The sequence below is a fragment of the Sparus aurata genome, chromosome 2 (assembly GCF_900880675.1).
Source record: "Sparus aurata chromosome 2, fSpaAur1.1, whole genome shotgun sequence".
NCBI lineage: Eukaryota > Metazoa > Chordata > Actinopteri > Spariformes > Sparidae > Sparus > Sparus aurata.
The window spans coordinates 16,667,706-16,690,157 of record NC_044188.1 but is presented as its reverse complement, the minus strand read 5'-3'; the positions used below and the strand labels follow the sequence as shown (position 1 = coordinate 16,690,157).

General features: G+C 43.7%; 1 protein-coding gene across 6 annotated transcripts in view; it reads right to left on the bottom strand.

The window, feature by feature from the left end:
* The window catches only part of grik4 (glutamate receptor, ionotropic, kainate 4), a 339,847-nt gene that overhangs the window by 149,440 nt on the left and 167,955 nt on the right, over positions 1–22,452 (bottom strand). The window contains exon 1 of one of the 6 annotated variants that reach the window (XM_030406081.1): positions 7,699–7,751. The exons of the other annotated variants lie outside the window; for them this stretch is intronic. Within the exon in view, the coding sequence (XP_030261941.1) occupies positions 7,699–7,732 (34 nt within the window). The 5' untranslated portion in view covers positions 7,733–7,751. Of the gene's footprint in view, positions 1–7,698; positions 7,752–22,452 lie in introns of those variants that run through there. 6 annotated transcript variants of the gene reach the window in all.

Here is a 22,452-nt window from a genome sequence, read left to right as displayed (position 1 = left end):
TGTATCGCCACTTTCCAGTTCTGAAACATCTTTCTTTTTTTTGTTTTCCTTCTGGCAGTTATCAAACCACCTATGCCTTGATTCATGCTTTTTTTGCTCTTGATATCTATCAATGTTCAGAGTGTTTTACGTCAAACAACCATCACTCCTTTTTTGTTAGTTCCTTTTATGTTATCCATGTCTCCATTTTAACTCTGCTCCAACCTTCACCTTGCATTTCAAATTCAAAGTGTGTTAAATGGCACTTTTTTTATTAGCATTCAGTTGTATTTCTTTTATAGTCTGTTTAAAAATGTGACCTATCCAATTTAAACAAAACTTCACAGGCTTAACATCAGGGCAATGTTCAGACAGGCATGATTAACTGTGGACAATTTACACAACTAATTAGTAGCTTAAGGGGCCGTCCAGACGGGCGTAAATGATCTTTTTTTTCTCCATCTTCCTCGGCATCGTTTCAAGAATATTTGCGTCCACACAGATCCACTGAAAACGACCGAAAACACTGTAGTTCATATGCCAGGCCTAAAGGTAGCGCTTGACATTCACCAAAAACGGAGAAGAAGACACGGAGCATGCGCATTAAGCTTGCGCGCTGTAAACAAACAGACAGTAGACGGAGAAACCGAACACATCAAGAAGAAGATGAAAATGGCTAGTGCAAGGAAACCAGAATCGTTTGTGTGGACCGTTAATGAGGTCGAAATGCTGCTGCGACTCACACTCAACTACAAGGCATGTAAGTTGCAAGAAAGGCTCAATATCTTCTGCGGCACGAACATGAGCATGTAGTCCGCCATTGTTGTTGTTATTATGAGACGTCGCGGGGTGGGGCGATGGCGTCATCGTTTTGGAAAGTATAGGGATTTGCCGTCTACATGAGAACGGGAGGGCTGCGTTTTCGGATTTCTCCAACCTGAGACCCGTTTTCAAAAAAGTGCGTTTTCAGGCGCTGCGTTTTCAGGATCCTTATGGACGGTCCGCCAAAACGATGCTATACATGTGCGTTTCCTCAAAAAAGCGTTGTCGTCTGGACGGGGCCTAAGATAAAGTCTGATTTTCCCTCCATGCCTGCCTCACATCAGCTCTGCCTTGAGTCTCTCCACCTGCACCTCATCAGTTTAATTTGTATTTAAGCCTGTGTTGTTCCCTCACTCACACCCCAATTTAAATTATGAACCTGAAAATGAGCATAAATGTTCTCCTTTAATAGGATCTAAAAGCATAATTTATGACATCACAAATTGTTTGGAAGCCAAGCCTGCTCCAATGTCTAATGAATGGGATGTGGAAACTTAAAGCCTCCATGCACCTACACTGAGAACAGAGTTTACAGTGAAGAAGGACAAATCTTCTTTCAGTTAAGTAAGGGTTGGTAATTATTAATAGATTCTGGAATTTTTAATGAGTAAAGGCACAGGAATCATTTGAAGGATCTTAACAAGGTAATTTTAACATCTTCAGAAATGTCTGGGAGTAGATCTTTACATTCACCGCAAGTTTTCTGTGATGGCAGCGACCCCGGTGAGCTGTGTTGTTGCCCTCACAACCAGACACACAGGTGCCTACATGGAGCTGAGCACAGGCCAACTACAAGTCCCTCCCGGGGGTTAGTTAGCCATTAAGCAAGCAGCCATCCCTTGCCTCGTGGAGAAGGGCCTGGTAAATTAACCATTAACACATGGCAATGAATTTCAAATAAAACAGCAGGCAATGCCACAGAGGCACACGGAGATAAGGAGATGGATGAAGGCATGTTTGCATGTGAGTGCAAGCAGTCACAGGTAGGAACACACACACACACACACACACAACATCTGTGTCGCCAGAGGTGGTGCTTAAGGCAAGGGTGGCAGCTGCCGATGGCTGTGCCAACCGATTGTAATGGCAGAGGGCCTGGCAACAGCTGGGGAGGGGGCTGTGAGGAGTCGCCAAACTCTTCACTGTGAGCCGTGATCAAAGACGTGGCATAATGGTGAGGGACTGGCAGAATGGGGCGTTGAGGGAGGAGTGTGTGTGTGTGTGTGTGTGTGTGTGTGTGTATCTGCCCTGGGAGAGGGGTCTCCATATGTGCATGTGTGTGAGGGTAATTTGCTCATGCAGGTATAAAATGGATGGATGAGATAAGAGAGGGATTTGACACCGGGGCACAGGAACCAAATCAGTGTGCAAATTCACCACCTGGTTGGAGGTCGCTGCGTTATACGGTGTAAGGTGTATATCCGCGCTATTCCTTTTTATTTCAGTTTATGTATGTTAAGCCAGTAGGTGGTGTTATAAAAATACAGATAATCTGTTTCCCAGTTATCAAAAAACGTAGAAATGGAAAATACGACACATTTGATTAAAGCGTGTTTAGTTAACCAACGGATTGACAGGCTGACTTGAGGTAACTTATGCTTCCTCTTTCATTATACAAATGCATTCAAAGGATACCCCAGTGGTCTGTTTAGCTATTGTGTGTCATGATGTTGGGCCAACACCATCTCTGAAGCTCCAGGCCAGCCTGTAGCTACTGTAAAAAAATTTTTTAAAAATGGCCCCGCCATTTAAATAATTGAATGCACCCTCATGAACCAACTTGCTTTTCCACAGGTAAATGAGCCACTGTAGAGTAACATCATTCAGTCACTCCATACGTCCCTAACTTACCAGCACTGCACGGCTTCGCACGCCTACACTGGCATCTAAACGTGACTGTTGCGTCGATTTTCGTAACCATAATGAAAATCTTTAGTTTATTCTCCCATGAATCTGCCAGAACGGTCTACACTAAGTCTGTGGTTGTGATAACCTTACCCTCAGGGGTATTTGAGCCTCAACTTTGTGTTTGTCCGGTCTGCTGTCTCATCTATCCATCTGATGTGGAACTGACAGTGTTGATCAATGGTGTCAATCATTAACACTTTTCTAAGTAGGGTATGTAAGCTGCACTGCCAGCAAGTATGGTCCAAAATGTTTTTACACTATCCAAGACACCCAGGTGTCCCAGGGATTAAAGCGCCACCTTCACAAGACCCAGAGAGGGATTATGTCCCTGTTGTTGCACTGGCAAATTCTACTACTTGGTCACGGTGCGGAGTATAGAAGGGGCTTGGACTCAGGGAAATAGAGTGAACCTTTGTCGAGCTGCTTGCTGTCAGGTTAAAAGTCCTGGTGTACTGGAGGAGACACTTGACTGTCTTTACTCTCTGCAGGTCAACAGTGACAAGCTCCACAGCTGAAAAGGAAATGGTAAATCCGAAAAAAAAAAGGATTTACACTTCACAGAGAAAGGAAAAATACGAATTCCCTGCTGCACCATCTCACAGCCCCCAAAGACCAAAGTGTGACAAAAAAACGAGAGGAAAAACAATTGTTATTATAGGTCAATGAAACTGCCTGGCCACAGCACCGGGCTATATCTCATCAGTGGTCTAATCCCAGGCATTACTGCTGTTTTTCTGAAGCTACAGAGTAAATCCCATACAAACTGTATGATCCAAGCCCACCGCCATTAGCTTCAGCATAGCTGCCATCAATTTGAGCTATAACGTGGATCTCAGCCTGTAAGAAAGACTTGGCTTCTCTCTTGCACTACAAGGACGACGCGTACATGTGCCGTGCGTGTGAGTGAAGCGTCTTATCTGAAATGAAGTGGACAGGGACAGTTCCCTGTAATGGCAGCCGTTTGTGATCTTCTTTACCCCTTCCTAACAGTGCTGGAAGAAGGACAAAGAGACAGATATGGTCTCGGCTGTGTATGGGTGTGTGGCTGTGAGTGTTAGTGTTACATGCCTGCATTTATTTATGAACCAAAGTGATTGGCACAATAGTCCCTGGACACTACTTTACCAGCAGTATAAGCAAGAGAACTATCAGAACTTTGCAGGCCATCCTCAGCTGATAAACAGCTGCGAAAACCGCCGTCTGCAAGCGGCCTGATGCGTCCCTAAGGTGGAGGCTTGGTGGGTCATTTTTCCTCTTATGTGTTTCACTTGTAGACCCTGGTATCTTTATAAGACCAGCTCCTGCGATTTGAATGTTGTGGCGAAAAACATCGTCCCCGCACATACTTCTCAAGGTCTTTCCAGGCCCAATTCCCTCAAACTGAAGGACCCAGCACAGCATACTTTGAGACACAAATCAAGGTTAATTACAGTTACAGCACCAAGATTCTTTATAATGAGAACCAGCAGGGCTCACAGACAGAACCAGAGAGAGAGAGAGAGAGAGAACCAGAACAGGCTTCGACAGGCTTGAAAGTGTGAACACGTCTCAATTGTGCTGTGTTTCGGTGACGACAGAGAACTGCTACTTTAATGTTAATCAACCTTAAGTTACAAAAAGTACGTCTATTTCTATAATAGCCCTGTTCTTTCCCCCTCAAATCCACAAACTTTCAAGGACCTATGAAGCAACCCTTTGAAACCAAGGTAATTGAAATGAATACAAAGAGCTGTGCTTGCTTGCTCGTGCTTATCGAAAAGCTCTGCAGTGCTTTGGTCAAGTGTTACAGAACATATTGTAACAGCCTCCTCTGCTGTAGACATGTGAGCGAAAAGACGTCATCACCGCATCACAGTAACAAGCAGCTGAACGAGAGGACATCAGGAAGTTTACTGGCAGCGCAGTTAAAAAAAAAAATAAAAAACAAATAAATAAAAAACACAGAGGCATTACTATTGTATATGCATGAGCCAGTATCACACGCATTACTGTATGTACCTGCATTCGTGTTGTGTTGTTCTGCCCTAATCAAAACCCGGCAAACAAAAGATGTTTTTTCCCCCTGCCGACTGCCAGGAGATAATAGCTCTCCATGGGAGGGACAGCAGAGCACTTTCAGCATTTATAGCTATATTTCTTTTTTTTTTTCCCCCCCGAGCGAAAGTGTGAGCGCTGGCACAAGTTCAGGGGGCTTGCTCTGTTGGGATCACGTATTTGGCTGTTTTGAGACTAGAGGCGTTAGCACAGCGGCAATGCGTGCACGTGCCGCAGGTGTAAAGTGTTGTAGGAGAGAGGGAATAAATTACAATACAGAGTGTTTTGCTGGCATCAATCATGACTAATCAAATCATCTCTGCTAATTCCATTTAAAAGCAGTGCTCTCTCCACAATGCACTGGCTGTAATGGATGAGGAGAGTCAACATCCGCCGCGCAAAAAAAAAAAAAAAAAAAAACAGCCGCCACTAAGAGAAAATTAATGTCCTTGTCTGGAAGATGCAGTGTTTTCAAAGTGCAAATGTGGGATGAATAAAAATAAAACAGCAGAGAGGCTCCCCTGCTTCTTCTTGTAGAAGAGACAGGGCAAAGTATCAAGTGGTAGTTACTGTAGATTACACACCCTGCTGTGTGCAGCAGAAAAATAAGTGCAGCTCACCGATGTAGGCGGCTGCCTGTTCACGTAGGCCTCATAAGGATCTCGCACTGAACAATAATTAGAATTCTCTAAGTGGTGTGAAAGAAATGCATGATTGAGGACTTCCATCTCGGGTTGGGATAAAATGTCGTTTCAGTTCATCTAAAAAAGAGCGGGAATAAATCAAACATTCTGACCTGCTGGTCAAACATTTCTGAGGCAAAATGATGAGAGATGATGACAGGAGGTGAATGGTCTCCTTCATCTTAAGGATGATGGCTGATTGGTGCCAAAAACAATAAGTTCAATTTAATCAATGTTGAGGTGGAAGAAATTCTTTGAAATCGGATTCCTGACACATTATGTTTTTTAACATCTTTCTTAAAGTCATTTTTTGCCATATAAAGAATTCATTCACAATTTTTCAAGCCCGCCTTAAAACGTTAGCGAGTGTGTTACGTTCTCCCCCAGGAAAACAAAACCTAAAGGACAGGGGTCGCAGGTTAGGAAACTTACAAAGCACAGCACAAATCACAAAAGGGTCAAAGCAAACTGGTCCCTCGGTGTCTAAAAGGCAGCGGTGGGAATAAAACACACAGCCGCCCACTGATTCTATCAAAATGAAAGACGAACAAAAGCACTGGACCCAAAAACCAAAGGTGAAGTGGGGGTCACTGAACAAAATGTATGGAAACTGGCCAAATGAAAACAAACAAACAATCTCAAAACACACTCAACTCAGATTTTCACTCAAACAGAAACACGCAACGAGCCAACTGATGACACACAACCCACTGAAGAGAGGAACTGCAACCCCTTAATATAGTCTCCCAGCTGAATGACTGCAGCCAGCTGAGGAGAACATCACAGGTGCACCCAATAGCTCCTGATGACCTGTTACCTAGATCTTTCAGAAATCTCTGTTCACATCAGGACCTCGAGGAATCTCTGATCTCTGCCCATGACAGCGAGGCACACGTTAGAACAGGTTTTAGTGTCTGCCAAGTTCATGTCATGTGAAAAGCAGCAGAGACTACTTGAAGATCATAAGAGGAAAGCTTTTACCATTGTCCATTGTGTTGCAGACGCTGGCACACTGTCAGCTTCATGCACTTTAAAAAATCTGACAAAGTGACTTAAAAGTTATCTCTCGAGTATCTCAAAATTACCAAGTAGGAAGACTAATGATTTTAAGTTGTTGAAAATGTTTGGCTTGTTCAACTTATATTTATTTTACTTGGAAATCTACTTCCTGGCTTTTTGAAAAGTAAAGTCAACTCTTAAAATGTACAGTGTAGACTGGCAACAAAGTTGTGCCGGAGATAAATCCAGGTGAGAGGAGAGTCATGTCAGATTTGGATTCCCTACAAGTTTTGTTTGACGTTACACTATGTAAGTTAGCTGCAAAGATCCTTGTGAACACGTGCCGGTGTGACAGAGAGACCCAGGATGGATCACGATTAGGTCATGTATCTATATTTGATTTTATGTGATTGGACCCAAGCTCAAAATCAGCAGTCTTTTTGGTGATGGTCTCGTTTGCGGTTACAGGTCATTTATAATCATCACGAGACTGTTTCATTAACACTTCAAAGTTCCAGTTTAGTCACTCTAACTTCTCAGGGAGTAATGCATAGATTCCATGAAAAATGTCAGGCGTATTTAGGTGGCTGGTATCTATGAGTGGGTGCAATTTGATGCAGGTAAAGGGGAATGTTGGGCTTTTGCAGAAGTATGCCCTCTAGTGAGTGCCAATCTGGTTTTCATTACTGATCTGCTGGTTATTTTTACATGAATTGATTAATCATTTAATCTATAAAATGTCAAAAAAAAAAAAGTGAAACACACATTTACATTAAGCAGACGCTTTTGTCCAAAGCTGCTCATAGTAATTCATACATTCATACACTGATGGCTGTGTCTGCCAGGCAAGGTGTTGGCAGCACATCAGGAGCAGTTTGGGGTTCAGTATCTTGCCCAAGCACATTTCAACATGCAGACCAGGGCACAACCTTCCAATAACAAGATACTGAGCCACAGCCGCCCCTGTGCTCATCAGAATTTCCCAGAGCCCAAAGTCAAAACTTCAAGCTGTCAGGTCGGGGTAAAAGGGAAGACTAAGGAAAGGGGAAGGTGGACCCAAATGCAGTTATACACGAGAGGCAAGGCTAGGGGAAACAAAAAGCGAGCTTTATTGTAAAGCTGAACACGAAAAACAGAAGCAGACAAAACGGGGGCAAGAGGCAAAGTAGCAACCAAAAACAGCAAGGCAAAGTAGCAACTAAAAAGCAAGACAAAGTACAAAGAAAAAGGCAAAGTTCAAATCAAACATGGAAAGCTCAAAACCAAAACCTACCATAACGGGACTTGAAGGACATGGAGAAGAACATGGACGTAGACAGGGGCTGACAAGAACAATGACCAGACAGGGAGTGAAGGGAACACCGAGACTAAATACACAGACACTGATGACAAGACGAGGAACAGGTGAGGTGGACCAACAGGTGAGATAACGAAGGGGAGGAGCACATGGGAACATGAAGGGAACAAAGCCATAGACAGAGGGAGCCAGAGGGAACATAGGAAAATACACAGGAGAACCTAAAGGACACATGAGGGCATGGAAGAACAAGACACAAGACAAGATACAAAGACATGGAAATCAAATACAAGAACCCACAAGACAACACCAGACAAGAACAACAGATCTACAGTCATGACACAAGCTGCTTCTTTTGTCCAACCAAGAATCTGAAACTGAAAGACCCTTCATGTACTATCATAAAATAACACATATTCTTACATTTGAGAAACTGGAACCAAGCAGACGCAAATGTTTGATATGTTTTGCTTAAAATAGTTGGCAATTTTTTAGCTGAACATTCAGAGAAACAATTTAAATGTGCGATGGGAAGGAATTCATCTACAGCCAATTATTAAACAATGTGTCATGGATAATCCATAACATAAATAATGTTTCATCTCAGGCACTTACTCATTCCATTTACATTGCTGTTGAATGTCATGGCTGTGACCGTCAGTCTACACCACCATAATGGTAATACGAAGCGCCCAGAAATACGGTTGATGCTCTCAAACTAATTTTCATGTGTGTGCCTTCCATCTCAGCAAATGGCAGGCTCCATTACACAAACATGCACAACCCTGCAGCTTGTAATTAGTTTGTAAATAATTTAAGTACCGATGTTTTCATGTTTGTGTGTGGCTGAGGAAAAGGGAAAGCGTTTTTCTGTGAGTTTATATTGTGTGGAGTACGAGCACATGTGCACGGGCAAATAAGCAAACACTCATTTGATCTTCCAGTAGGGTGTGTTTCGTGTGTGTTTTTGGGCTTTGTGATTGAAACAAATCACGCACGCAAAAACGCACTCTACATGCTTGTGCAATGCGACTTAATCGGATTTACTTAATAATTTATGTGGTGGGCTCAGGAGCGGAGTCGCGTGCATAAGTGCATGACGTCGCTCCTATCTGCCATTTGTGCCATTAACTTGACGATCGGTCCCAGCACCTGATCTGGTAATTAAAACCTTGGAGATTAATCATAAAGGTGCCCCCTTTCAGCGAGGTGAAATCTTTTTCCCTGCATGTAAGTAAGCTCCATTCTGCCCAAACCACATTATTTCCTCTAAAAAAAAAAACAAATCGAGTGCCCGTCTCCTGTGGAAACATGTCCCGTTAACGATGATCATGTCACCCCCTGGCACACACACACACACACACACACACACACACACACACACACACACACACAGTGTGACATACACACTGTTCCATAATTAAGCTGCCTTTTCTTTCTGATGTGTCTTCATTACGCTCGCTGGCATCTGAGCAAGATGGGCTCTTGTAACAGGTGGTCACCTGAAAAGGGGTTCAGTTCAGACGTGCCCTGTAGCTTCAGGTCTGTGAGTACACATGTCCGAGTGTCATTAACCTAACGACTCGCCGTCACACGGCTGAGTAATTAAAAGGCAGGGAGATTTATCATGAAGTCTGCTCACACAGCTCGTCAGAGGGGAACGCTGGTCTCTGCTTTAAAGAGAAACGTGCGGAAGTTTCACTTCAGAGGAACTGAGGCTACAATTGAAAGGATGTTTCAAGGCGACGCAGGATACTTGCCTCAGAGCTATTTACCCTCCTCCCTTCCCTACATGCGATCTTTCCTGCTCCTCCAGTAACAGTGAGTTAAATGAGTTCATGGATGCCAACTGAAGTCAAGAGTGTATGAGGGCAAAATGAACCTGACTGGAGGCAAGGGCACAATGACTCAGTCTTGGTGGTTCCAGCAGCCAGCCTTAATAAGTCACTGTGAGTGTGCATGGGGGCTGAACGGAAGGAATTGACAGTGTGGAGCTGCTGACTTGTGGCCATTAGCTCAGCAGGGTTAATTACGCTATTAGATTCCACCTGTGGGCTTCAATTTACCTGTCCCCACTTTGCCCTTACTGACTGGACACATACATGGTACTGCACGTGTGTGTGTGTGTGTGTTTGTGTGTGTGTGAGCACATACATAAAGGAGAGACAGTTTGAACATTTATATGAAGTATGTTCAGTTCCTACATTAAGTATCTGGCAGTGTTTTTAACAACAATAAGGTGTAGTATATGGACGAGTAGCATGAGTCTGAAATAGGGCTGGGCGATATGGACTAATAGTCATATTCCGATATATTTAGGCTGAATATCTATATACGATATATATCCCGATATTTTTATGGAAAGTGAGAGCAAATGTTCAGTCAAAGTCAAAGCCAAATATGACACGTGGGTGGGAATTTCGTCATTTTAGGGGCAAGTCCATTTGGCCATCCATCCATCCATCCATTTTCTTCCGCTTATCCGGGGCCGGGTCGCGGGGGCAGCTGCCTGAGCAGGGACACCCAGACTTCCCTCTCCCCGGATACTGCCTCCAGCTCTTCCGGGAGGACCCCAAGGCGTTCCCAGGCCAGCTGAGCGACATAGTCACACCAGCGTGTCCTGGGTCTTCCTCGGGGCCTCCTCCCGGAGGGACATGCCAGGAACACCTCCCGAGGGAGGCGTCCCGGGGGCATCCGAAACAGATGCCCGAGCCACCTCAGCTGGCTCCTCTCGATGTGGAGGAGCAGCGGCTCTACTCTGAGCTCCTCCCGGGTGACAGAGCTCTTCACCCTATCTCTAAGGGAGCGCCCTGCCACCCTGCGGAGGAAACTCATTTCGGCCGCTTGTATCCGGGATCTTATTCTTTCGGTCATCACCCAAAGTTCATGGCCATAGGTGAGGGTCGGAACGTAGATTGACTGGTAAATCGAGAGCTTCGCCTTTCGGCTCAGCTCTCTCTTCACCACGACAGACCGATACAAAGACCGCATAACGGCGGCCGCTGCACCGATCCGTCTGTCAATCTCACGCTCCGCCCTTCCCTCACTCGTGAACAAGACCCCAAGATACTTAAACTCCTCCACTTGAGGCAGGAACTCTCCTCCCACCTGGAGGGAGCAGGCCACCTTTTTCCGGTCGAGAACCATGGCCTCGGATTTGGAGGTGCTGATTCTCATCCCAGCCGCTTCACACTCGGCTGCAAACCGCCCCAGGGCATGCTGGAGGTCCCGGCTCGAAGGAGCCAACAAGACCACATCATCCGCGAAAAGCAGAGATGAGATCCATTGGCTCCCGAACCAGATCCCCTCCGGCCCGTGGCTGCGCCTAGAAATTCTGTCCATAAAAGTAATGAACAGAACCGGTGACAAAGGGCAGCCCTGCCGGAGTCCAACATGCACTGGGAACAGGTCTGACTTACTGCCGGCAATGCGAACCAGGCTCCTGCTCCGGCAGTACAGGGACCGCACGGCCCTTAACAGAGGGCCTCCGACCCCGTACTCCCGGAGCACCCCCCACAGTATGCCACGAGGGACATGGTCGAATGCCTTCTCCAAGTCCACAAAACACATGTGGACTGGTTGGGCAAACTCCCATAAACCCTCGAGCACCCTGCGGAGGGTATAGAGCTGGTCCAGTGTTCCACAGCCAGGACGAAAACTGCATTGTTCCTCCTGGATCCGAGGTTTCGACTATCGGCCGAATTCTCCTCTCCAGTACCCTGGAATACACTTTCCCGGGGAGGCTGAGGAGTGTGATCCCCCGATAGTTGGAGCACACCCTTCGGTCCCCCTTTTTAAATAGGGGGACCACCACCCCGGTCTGCCAGTCCAGAGGCACTGTCCCCGACTGCCACGCGATGCTGCAGAGACGTGTCAGCCAAGACAGCCCCACAACATCCAGAGACTTGAGGTACTCAGGGCGGATCTCATCCACCCCCGGTGCTTTGCCACTGAGGAGCTTACGGACTACCTCGGTGACTTCGGCTTGGGTGATGGATGGGTCAACCTCTGAGTCCCCAGCCTCTGCTTCCTCTATGGAAGGCGTGTCAGTGGGATTGAGGAGATCCTCGAAGTATTCCTTCCACCGCCCGACATCGTCCATTTGGCCTTCACTTTGTTTTTTGTCAGGGGCACCAAGGCCACTGAATAAAATGTGTTGATTTACCTTTCAGACTGATACCATAATATCCTAATTTATAATAAGACATGGATTATGTATTTAAACATTTTTTTAAATACCAATATCAAGTTAATGTTACATTACAAAACAGTTTTTTTTAAGTAGGGTTAGGGTGAGGTGAGTTTTGCGACACTACACTGAATATTAGTGTTATTGAATATTTCTCCCAAATAGAAATTCCTCAAAATTATGGCAAAGCACATTTTTTCCAAACAAAAAAATTGTAGAATAACCAGCAGGAGACCACTGATGTGTGGAGTGATTTTGGTGACACTACACTCTGAATAATAGTGAAGTTATTGAATATTTTTTGTAGTTTCTCTTTTCAGTGTTGCACTTTGTAGACGGTCCCTGCGCCCTCGTCTCACAGACGGCTGATCACAGACCAGAGTTAATGTCCAGACGCTCGTTTTGATTAACATACGGTTGTAGCTCGTTGTCTTCCTTCCTTACTATGGTAGGAAAGAGCCGTCAGTTGTGTTTTAACAAGGTTTCACTTATGAGTTATTGACTGGGAAGGTCGATTCTGTGAATATATTTCCAACTTTACCGGACTAAATCCTACCACATAAGTCAGTTACGTATCACGTCAAAACCGGCTGAGCTCGCTCGCTGTGCTGTAAGTTTCGTTCTTCTGTTTTGAGATGCTGCTGCTGTTTGAGAGGCTTTCACGTGAGATCATCGTGATGATGAGACTCCACCTGCGCGAACCGCGGACTCACTGAAGTTACTGTGAGAGACTACTGTGCACTCAGGTGGCTGTAATTCAAGGCAACCTCGCTACGCTGTCCGGTGGCTGTGCGATGATTTTTTTTCACGGGGTATCAAGGCAAAAGTGCAGGGCAACGGCGGCCACCAAAGTGTTTGTTGAAGAGTGCCGGAGTGTCTGTTCCAGCCCCTCCCCTCTCTGTGCATGAAGGAGGAGGGGCGGGGGGAGCAGTGCAGAGAGATCCGGGTCAGCGGCTTGCCCGGAGCAAGGATCACATCGATGTATGCGATATGGTCTAATTCCATATCACATTTAAAAAATATATCGATATAAGTTTTATATCGATATATCGCCCAGCCCTAGTCTGAACAATGAATGCTTTTTAAAACTGTAACCACTAAATCATCTAAACTTAGTGATATACTAAAAGTTTCTGCATCCAAATGTCTGAAAACAACCAGACCCATTTTAAAGGAAACACCACTGCCACCAATGTAACTGAGCGCCCTGGATTTGCCAAACTGGGCAGGTAAGCGCTATAAGAAAATATGTTGAATAAATGGAGACATGACCTTAGCATTAATGTCTTTTCACACACAGCGTTTTTGCGCTCTCTGTTGGGTTGGCCTTTTATAATGAACACAACTCTGGCATTGTCAGAGAGCATATCTTTTATCTTTTACTGAGGGCAAAAAATAAATGCGTTTCAGCACAAAGCCTCCATCAGCGTGATAATACAGAGCACATTTGACACTAGATTGATAAGTAGCCAACAATCAGAGATGATGAAATCCATCTGCGAGTACCCACCGAGATAAAAAGTCTGAATGAGGTGACTATCATAAAATAAGTAAGACTAGGAAAAGTAGCATCGGACACAAACATAACTATATATTCCAGATACATATAATGTAAATGACACAAAAAAGAAGCTGTTATCACAAAGAATACCAGGGTTGGCCTTTTAAATCACAATGTTACGACGGTGCAGGTCTCAGTGGAAGTGAAAGGGAAGTTGATGACTGTCAGCCTATGGATGATGCGACTGCTGTTGGCCCAATCCCATTGTGCGGTTTGGTAATGCCAAACGATTCCAGCAATGTTCAAACCCAGAGAAAACCTGAGAACATCACCTCATCTGTGAACATTTCTGCCTGAGTCAAACCAGATAGATTTCAGTAAGCATTGATTGTTAACTCCCACTGATCCAACACTACCTCACAAGGTCATCAAACTAAATATTTTATGTTTTGCTTGGAGGGCCCTGAGTGGCATAAATATTTAGGTATTCGAGTTACCTAAGCTGTTACCTTTAACAAAAAAAGAACTGCCACTGAATGTGATTGTGAGTGTCAAGCCTGGGTGAAATAACACAAAATCACAATTCACATAACCACAGGGCCTGATTTGGTACGTGTGTGTGATGTGCAGCGACAGGTATTCGTGTTTCCAGGTAGCCCGCAAAAACAGCATATTTATCAGGACTTTCCCTGTGGCTACGACTTAAAGACGGAGAGCTAGTTTGTGCAGTTGCATTGTGTTTACTCAACAATGGATGTCTCCGGTGAGAATGGGTACATCATACTCTGAACGTTTTGCTTTCCTTACATCTATTTCACGACAAACTGCATCCCACGCTGACTAACAGTCCCAGTCTTGGGAGGCTGGGTAAAGATGGTGCAGGCTCAGCTGCTGCTGCTGAGAGAGCAGAGCCAATTGAATGTAGCCCACTGAGAATCCTCGGCCGTGTTCTGCCGCTGAGTGTGGAAAAGAGAGCAAAAAGCCAAACAAAGATTTGCCTGACTTTTTCCTGTGGACCTTGTCTGGTTGCTGCTCCCTCAGTACTCGGTGATGCTCTGCAAGTGGTTTTAGAGTAATGATAAGAAATACGAAAATCTTGTGTTCAGCAAGCCTCAGGCTGGATCTCTTGTGGTGTGTGTGCATTTGTGAGGACAGCAGCAGGTTCATCACAGCGTGCACACCGGGGATTTAGTTATAATACAAGCCTAAAGTTTTATTTTTAGTTAGAACATCATAATGAGTCCTCTTAATAAGACATCAAACTCAACTGGAGATTATTTACATAAATTACTTGATTGGCAATTACTGACATTGTTGCCACTTGTACCTTATTAAGTATTTAGGAGCAGCTATTTGTTGACTTAACTGCAAAATAATTCATTATACTTCCTGTTTTCTGGATATGGTGAACAGCTGAGCCATGTACTCATTCCAAACAATAAACTATGACCAAGAAACATACAGTATGTCATGTTCTAATGTTGAACTTAATGTAACATTTTAGTCATCAGTAAGTCATGATAACCTGAGCGGGTGAGTGAGAATATTTTTCTCTGGTGATCGATTTTCTTATTCTGATCTGTATGATGTGGGATATGGTCACCTTGCAAGGATAATCTTCCATCTGTGAAATCAGGATGAAAAAAAAGTTTTTCATTTTCATATGTGGAATCAATTGAAAAAGCTACTGTTTTTGTGTGAAACTGGGTGGGAAAATAATCCCTTTGTTACACAAGGTGTTTTTTTTTTTTCCCTCTGGAACAGTAAATAAATAAATAAATGAAATCACTTGGTTTCACAAAGGAAAAATAAAACTTCTCCTGGAAAATAAATAAAAATTCTGATGTTTCCACAGATGGAAAAGAATTAAGGAACATGAGATCTTCCTGGCAAAATCTTTGTTTTTCCACCAGGTCTAAAGTCAGAAACGCAGGAGAGAAAATAATGTAGATCAGAAATCTTGACCCTCAGGACATCTGCTCCCTTATAAAATCTGCTCTACATATAAAACATGTGTCAGTTCATGTCGATCAAACGGTGACACTGAAACATTACTTTGTTGTCAATTGGACATCTGAACCCCTCATCTGAATAAAAATGTTTAAAGGTGTTTTACGGAGACATTATACTTTATATCTTTGGTGCAAGCTAGTACAGAAGCCGACACAGCAGCTCCTGTATTTTGACTGTTGGCCTTTTGCTATCTGTATTGACGGATAATAATAAAAAGAAAAACCTCATTAAAATATCAAGCAATCTTAGTGTGCGTGCTGACATTTTCAAGTAAAGGGATGGGGAATTTGATGAACGTCTAAATTGCAGAAATGTGCAAAATCACAAGGCCACTGGATTACTATGTTACGTTCTGTCACTGGGTGTATGTTGTCCTGTAGTTGTTACCTGCCAAGGCACTGCTGACAAAAATGAGCTTTGAGCTAACTCAACTCGCAAAACACGACAAAGTAATAACCAGCAGGACACAAGGAATGCAGGCAGCAATGCAGGTAAACCATGAGGAGAAAGCAGGAACAGGGAACGGACATGGAAACGTAGTGAGAGTAAGGGAAAACACTGACGGAACATGTCCACAGAATCTGTTGCTTCTACGCTTCCCATTGTCTCTGCAAGCAGTCATGCAATGCATTCTGGTAGTGAAAATTGACCTACTTTATGCAAATAAGTGGTGTCCAGTGCGGCTTAATGCTGCTGCAAACTCGAAATATGATAAAAACTAGGCATTGTCTGGTTAAAATAAAGACAGGTTCAGCAACAGCACGGATCCCTTCTTCACAGAAACTCATTCTGGGAAATCAATTTGGTAAAAAAAAGACATTTTCAAACGAGCCACCATGTCCACAGCAGACAGCCCACGAATAGCATTTGTCCAATCAGGTGCAGTCAGTACGTTTTTGCGTGGTTGTTCGGGGTTTTGAATAAGGGTCACATGCCCTCGCATTGATCATAAGTTAATTAACGAAACACAGGTATACCATAGTTGCCAACTCTCCCGATTCACGCGGGAGACTCCCGATTTTTAACCCTATCTCCCTAGATGCTCCCGTCAGTAATTTCTCCCGTTAATCTTCCGATTTTACAGTAAAGGAAACAAATAAGATTGTGGGGCATATTTCTTACAGTATCTGGCAACCCTGGCCTGCCTGTGCGGATGAGCAGGTGTGTGATTGTTCCTGATAAATCCCGCAATCCGGTATTTCCGACCTGAAAATGATGCTCTGGTGAGACATAATGACATTTGATTTTGATGATGACATGATTTTTCTCGGTTTAACATCACGATCGAATGGGGAATTTAAGTTGCACACAGTGAAAGCACTTCACCCTAAGTTATCTTGAAATCGATTATTATTGTCATTACTGCTATTTGTATAGTTTCTACAAGTCACCGTTTAAGTTGAGTGACTGAAATCCTCGTCATCCTATTCAAAGGCTGCAACAGGCGACTCGTCGAACTGGGGTGAAGTTAGTTTCAGTTTGAATATTCTGTGGATATCTACTCGGGTCCAGCTGAGACTTTACTGAGGTTCACCCAGTGTTAGCAGCAGGAGGACGGTCAGCTCACCTCCCAGAGCCTCCAGCTGAATCACTGGAGACTGATTTAGGGACCCTCATTAAATTACTGAGCAGACATATATTAATACAAAATAATTGCAGTTTTTTTCAATATCTTTTATGTCATGTAACCCAGTGACTCCAAACCAGCAGCAGATTGTATCAGTAAACTGGATGAATAAGACACCTATTGTTATTGTATTTTAGTGCTTCCTCTATTTAATATGAATATTAACATGCAGAAATGATGATTATTTTTCTCAATAGCTTCCATGTCATGTGGCCCACTGACTTCTGAAAATAAAAAAGTTCTCTAATGCTCAGGATGTTAACATATTTTCAAGCAGTAATGTCAGCTTCTACACTAGCTTGTCTCATGTTTTAGATTCTGATTGTGAAATTCTGAAAATGAAATTCTTTTATTTTCAAAAATTTAAAGGGTCATTTTTCAAAATTTTCTTCCGGGGGGCATGCCCCCAGAACCCCTAGTGTAGTGTTATCAACTCAGAGCACAGCTGCTATAAAAAAAAAATTAGGGGAAACACTGTTCTAAGAATTTTGTGTGGTTTTAAATATAAGGCAAGAAATTATGACAAACAAATCGCACACCAGGTGAAGGAACCTTGTTACTTGGGCCAATACACCGATGAAAAAAAATCTCCCTATTTTTCACAACCCAATGTTGGCAAGTATGGGTATACACAGAAAAGGGACCATAAAAAGACGAAGACAGGAAGTGTAAAGTAACATGACATCTGAGGAGAGAACCTACAAAATAAAATCGAACATCTCTGAAGTAATACTGATGGGGCATACACGTGAGAAAGGGGACCATCTGCTGTAATGCTGGATCTACTCCACTGTATCTGTGGTAAGAAGTTCGTGGAGTGACTGTAGGAAAGATTTAGCAATTAGGAATGGCCGCAGTCTAAAACTGTTGCTTCTCCGCACAGACTGAAGCATGCAGATGACTTTCATGCGTCTGCTGAGAGGATACCCCTGGGCCTCTCCCTCGGGAGCTGTAGGACCAGGGTAGACCGTGGGGCAGACACAGGACATGCAGAAGGGATTACGTCTCCCAGCTGGCCTACGAGCACTCAGGGATCAGACAGAGAGCAGCTGGAGGAAGTTGCCTGAGAAAAATTATGCATGGGTTCCTCTGCCCATGCAGTTGCCACTGTGACCCTGACTGGAGTGAGAGGCTGAAAGAAATTATGAATACATGGGAAAAATAAGAGCAACAGATATCGACAGCCTGGCTCTGGAGTTCTCCCTGAGGGACTAATAATAGCAAAAGTGATTATTCATGATATGTCATTGGCAGCAAAATATCTGTTTATAATACATTCCCCTGCTGCCCTCTGCACAGCTCACTCCAAGTAAACAGTTATTAACAAAGTATTCAATGTCTTGAAATTAGATCCAATGATAATCAATGAAACAAAATACATATTGTTGGATTTAAGAGTAGAACAACATGCAAGGAGTTAAAACTGATTGATTGGCATGTAAACAACCTTTTAAAAGATCTATCTTTAATATCCATGTCAGACTCATCCATGCCCTGGGGTTGTGCTTTTCCTGCATATTCATAACATTCAAATGCAATACAGAACAAGACGATGGAGGATTTTGGCTCCCTAAATTCATTATGAACCATGAAAAATTGCCGGTGTTTGAGCTCACAACAGATTTCTCCATAACAATCAATATCAATCCTCACTCTCAGGTTAAAGACGGACTACACACACGCTCCCAAAATCAAATCTGAAGCCGGCCCTCCTTGCGCACAGATAGCACACTTAAGGTGAGTAAAGGATATCTGCTGAGGGAATTTCACGGCACTTGAGTGAGTCGACAAACAGTCGGGTGCCAGCAGCTAAATTTAGTGTTAGTCGCATTGGGGGGGAGGCCCTTTCCCTGTGGTGAGGCCCAGTGCTAGGAACCATTCTGGGGGGCTTTGGTGAGATTAGAGAACCCGACTCGAGTGCCCGTCTGGATTTCACAATAAAACAGTGAAGTCGAATCTGTCTGCCAAAAAAGCACACGCTGATTAAATAGAGTGTGTTGAGACTTGTTTGGAAAGCCCTCGATTATGCTGAGGAGGCGCCGAAATGTAACAAGAGTGAGATTCAAAACTTTTTTAAAAACCTCAGCGATTACTTTACAGCCCCTTGCTCATGCAGCGCCCTCTGTCTTTCTCGTAAAGCTAATTCCAATAGGGGCCGTGAGACAGTAAAAGCAAAACTTCCAACTGCCTTTGATTTACGAATAGAAGATAATTGGCTTTTATTTCTGATATTGAACTGGACGGAGGCAGTGTGTGTGTGTGTGTGTGTGTGTGTGCGTGCCTGCGTGTGTGTGTGTGTGTGTGTGTGTGTGTGTGCGTGCGTGCCTGTGCGTGTGTGTGGAGAGTGAGGGCTCTGCGGCGTTGATGAATAGAGCTCTAATGAACGATCATGCGCTTCTCCTGATGATTTTGCTGGATTTTTTTTACTTGAACAAAAAACAAACAGACATCAGCTGACTGTAGTGATTATGTGTGCGTGTTAGCACAACCGGCGGCTTATTGGCTGGATGAAATTAAACGGCAGACGCCATGTCATGCAGCTAATGGGAGAATACCACCCGGAAAAAACAAACTGCACCATATGGTAGAACAGGGTTTGTTTTTTTTTCTCTTTCATTTTTCATGTAATATTGTGCAGTATCTCTTCCTGTTTAAACATTTCACTGATGCAGTCCCGGTCTGAATTAATAAGAGTTCCTCTCAAACAGAATGTTCAGTCAAGATAATGTTTTGTGAATTCTTTTTTTCTTTTTTTTCTTTTTTTTTTTTACAGAATATACAGTCTATTAAAGGACCCTGTTCATGGTTTGTTAAAGCTTCACTTGTCTGTGTGGTGTTTTCTTATTAGATGCAGCGCCAAAGCAAATTCAATTATTTAAACCATCTCAGGTCAATATCGCTGTAATTAATCTTTCATTACTTTTAATCACAACATCTTCTAACAACTCGGCAAGATATGCATTGTTTCAATGCTGAAACACAGTGGGGAAAAAAATGCCCAAAGTCACTTTTGATTTGTGATTGTGATTCCCAATTTGAAGGCCACTGGCGAACTTTGGGGAGAAAATGAGATACAGTGCCTTCTCTTGTGCCCTTTCAGTGGAGAAAACAAGTGCCATCTAGGCTTTTATAACTGTCTCACTATAAATGTATTGTGACTTTCTGTGCACTGGTACCCTTTTTATTGTTTTCCCGCCCCTGCCTCTCAAACACCCTGAGTCTACCACTGTTAGAAAGTCTGCCAGAGCTGGCTAATTTGCAAAAGAAAGTCCATCATTTTTTTCCCCCACTGCATTTGCCAACTACACAGCAGAGACTGAGATAAGTTCCTCAGTTCACCTACACTTAGCTTGCTGCTGGCTGCTGGCTGGTCCTGGCGGGGGAATGTGGCAGGGGCGGGAGGTTGTTTTTGGCCCCGATACATTCACAGAAGGCCAGACAGTGACATTATGCCAGCCAGGCAGGACTCGAGGGACAGCCATGTTAAATACCATCTCCTGGAGCGCAAATGGCAGGGAGTTTGTGGTGGTGTTTGGGGTGTATGTGTTTGTTTGTGTGCCTCGGTGTGCTTTGAAATGTGTGTGTGTGTGTGTGTGTGTGTGTGTGTGTCTGCACTTCTGCATATCTACACACACACACATACACACACACACACACACACACACACACACACACAGCCAGTGCGAAACAAAACGACAGTAAACAGGCCACGAGACCAGAACTGTGCACAGATGACATTAGAAGAAAAGGGTAACAACGGACCAACTGCCTAATTATCCATCACCAATGCAACCTGACTGAGATAAACTGGCATCGCTGCAGAGATGATGTTGTTCAGACTTCTGCAAACAGGTTGAGGGTGGAGGAGGATGCACGCAGAGAAAAAAGCAGAGGAATGCTCGTCATTTGTCCTACAGTATCCTCCAACGAGGAATGATTTGTTCTCTCTGTTGTTGATATAGTAAACTTTGAAGCTGCATTGTTGTATGTCTGGGGCATCATATGCCAAACCAGCACAAGAATTCTGCAAAACCTTAGCCGAGCCGTGGCAGAGCTTCCAGACAGGACAGAAGAAAAAAAACGACTGAGTGATACCAAAGAATGTCTTGTTCCAAAAATAAGAGATGTTGTTCAAAGATGACAGTTGAACCGAGCCCATTTTATTCAAGGTTCAGAAATACTGGAAAGGCAACAGGAGTTATTTCTCTCAAACGACAGCAAAGTAACAGTAAAAGGAGCAGAAAAGAAAGGAAGTGTTAAGGTTCCAATATGCATTTATGAGCCAGCCGGTCTGAGATTTCTTTGTATTAAAACTAACAATGCTTTCATCATGACTGACACTCATTTTGTCTCAAAAATATGCGCTGTAGTTTTATCATGCTGATAGCTGAATCCCTGACACCTGAAGGAGTTTTTCACCAAGACAAACTTTTATTTTTTTTTCATATTTCTTAAAGTGCGCGTCTGCTCACTTTTAACGCCACCGTTTTTACTTCATGTTTCATAAAGCCTTGCGATAACCACATGGGGATTTCTACTCTGAATTGGTGTTATTAACTTCCACCCTTCGCCCCTAACAACAAATCTCACTCTGGGCGGCTACTGAAAGTTGACAACCGTGTTATAAATTTAACGGCAGCCGCTGAGAGACCATGTTGGGAGCACCGTATTTGAGCTGTGGAATCCATCTCGCTCTCAATCTTTATCATTACCCATACTTCATATCTGTTCTTATATACAGTATACACACAGAGACTCACGCTCACCCAGGACAAAGGGGGCCTATACATAAATAAAGAGACAGTCAGTCAAACTCTTTGTGGACAGGGGGCTTGCGACAGGGTGTCAGATGCCTGCTGACTGTGGGAGAATAATAACAAGAAGGAACAACTCCCATCGGTTACCAAAAGGCTCTGGCAGGTTATTAGACTTTTGAACCATGCCCCGGTGCCAAATTCCAAGTCTAGTCAGTGTCAACCTTGGTCCATCGATCTGCCACTATTGCCAGAAGCAGAATATTATAGATTCAGTTTCACTTCCTGCTTCTGTCTTGAACTGTTGAAGCTGCAGGCGGAACAACGACACTGAATTATCAAGAAATTATACTTAACTGTACTGTATTCAAAACAGTCCGGACAGTGACGATGCTTGAATTACAATCGTATTACATGCTATAATACCTCAGTGTTTCAGGTTACATTCCCGATTCACATTTCAGGTGAAGCTGCCTTTATGGTAGATACAGTATTGGGGTTTAAAAGGGATTAGGTTTTGGTGAGCAGTGGAGTTGGATTAATATCATGGTTATATTTACATAATCCATTCACCTGCAACAAACAGAGTCACACACTAATTCCACAGCAAGTACTGTTAAAGGTGCTGTATGTAAGAACGGCCTGT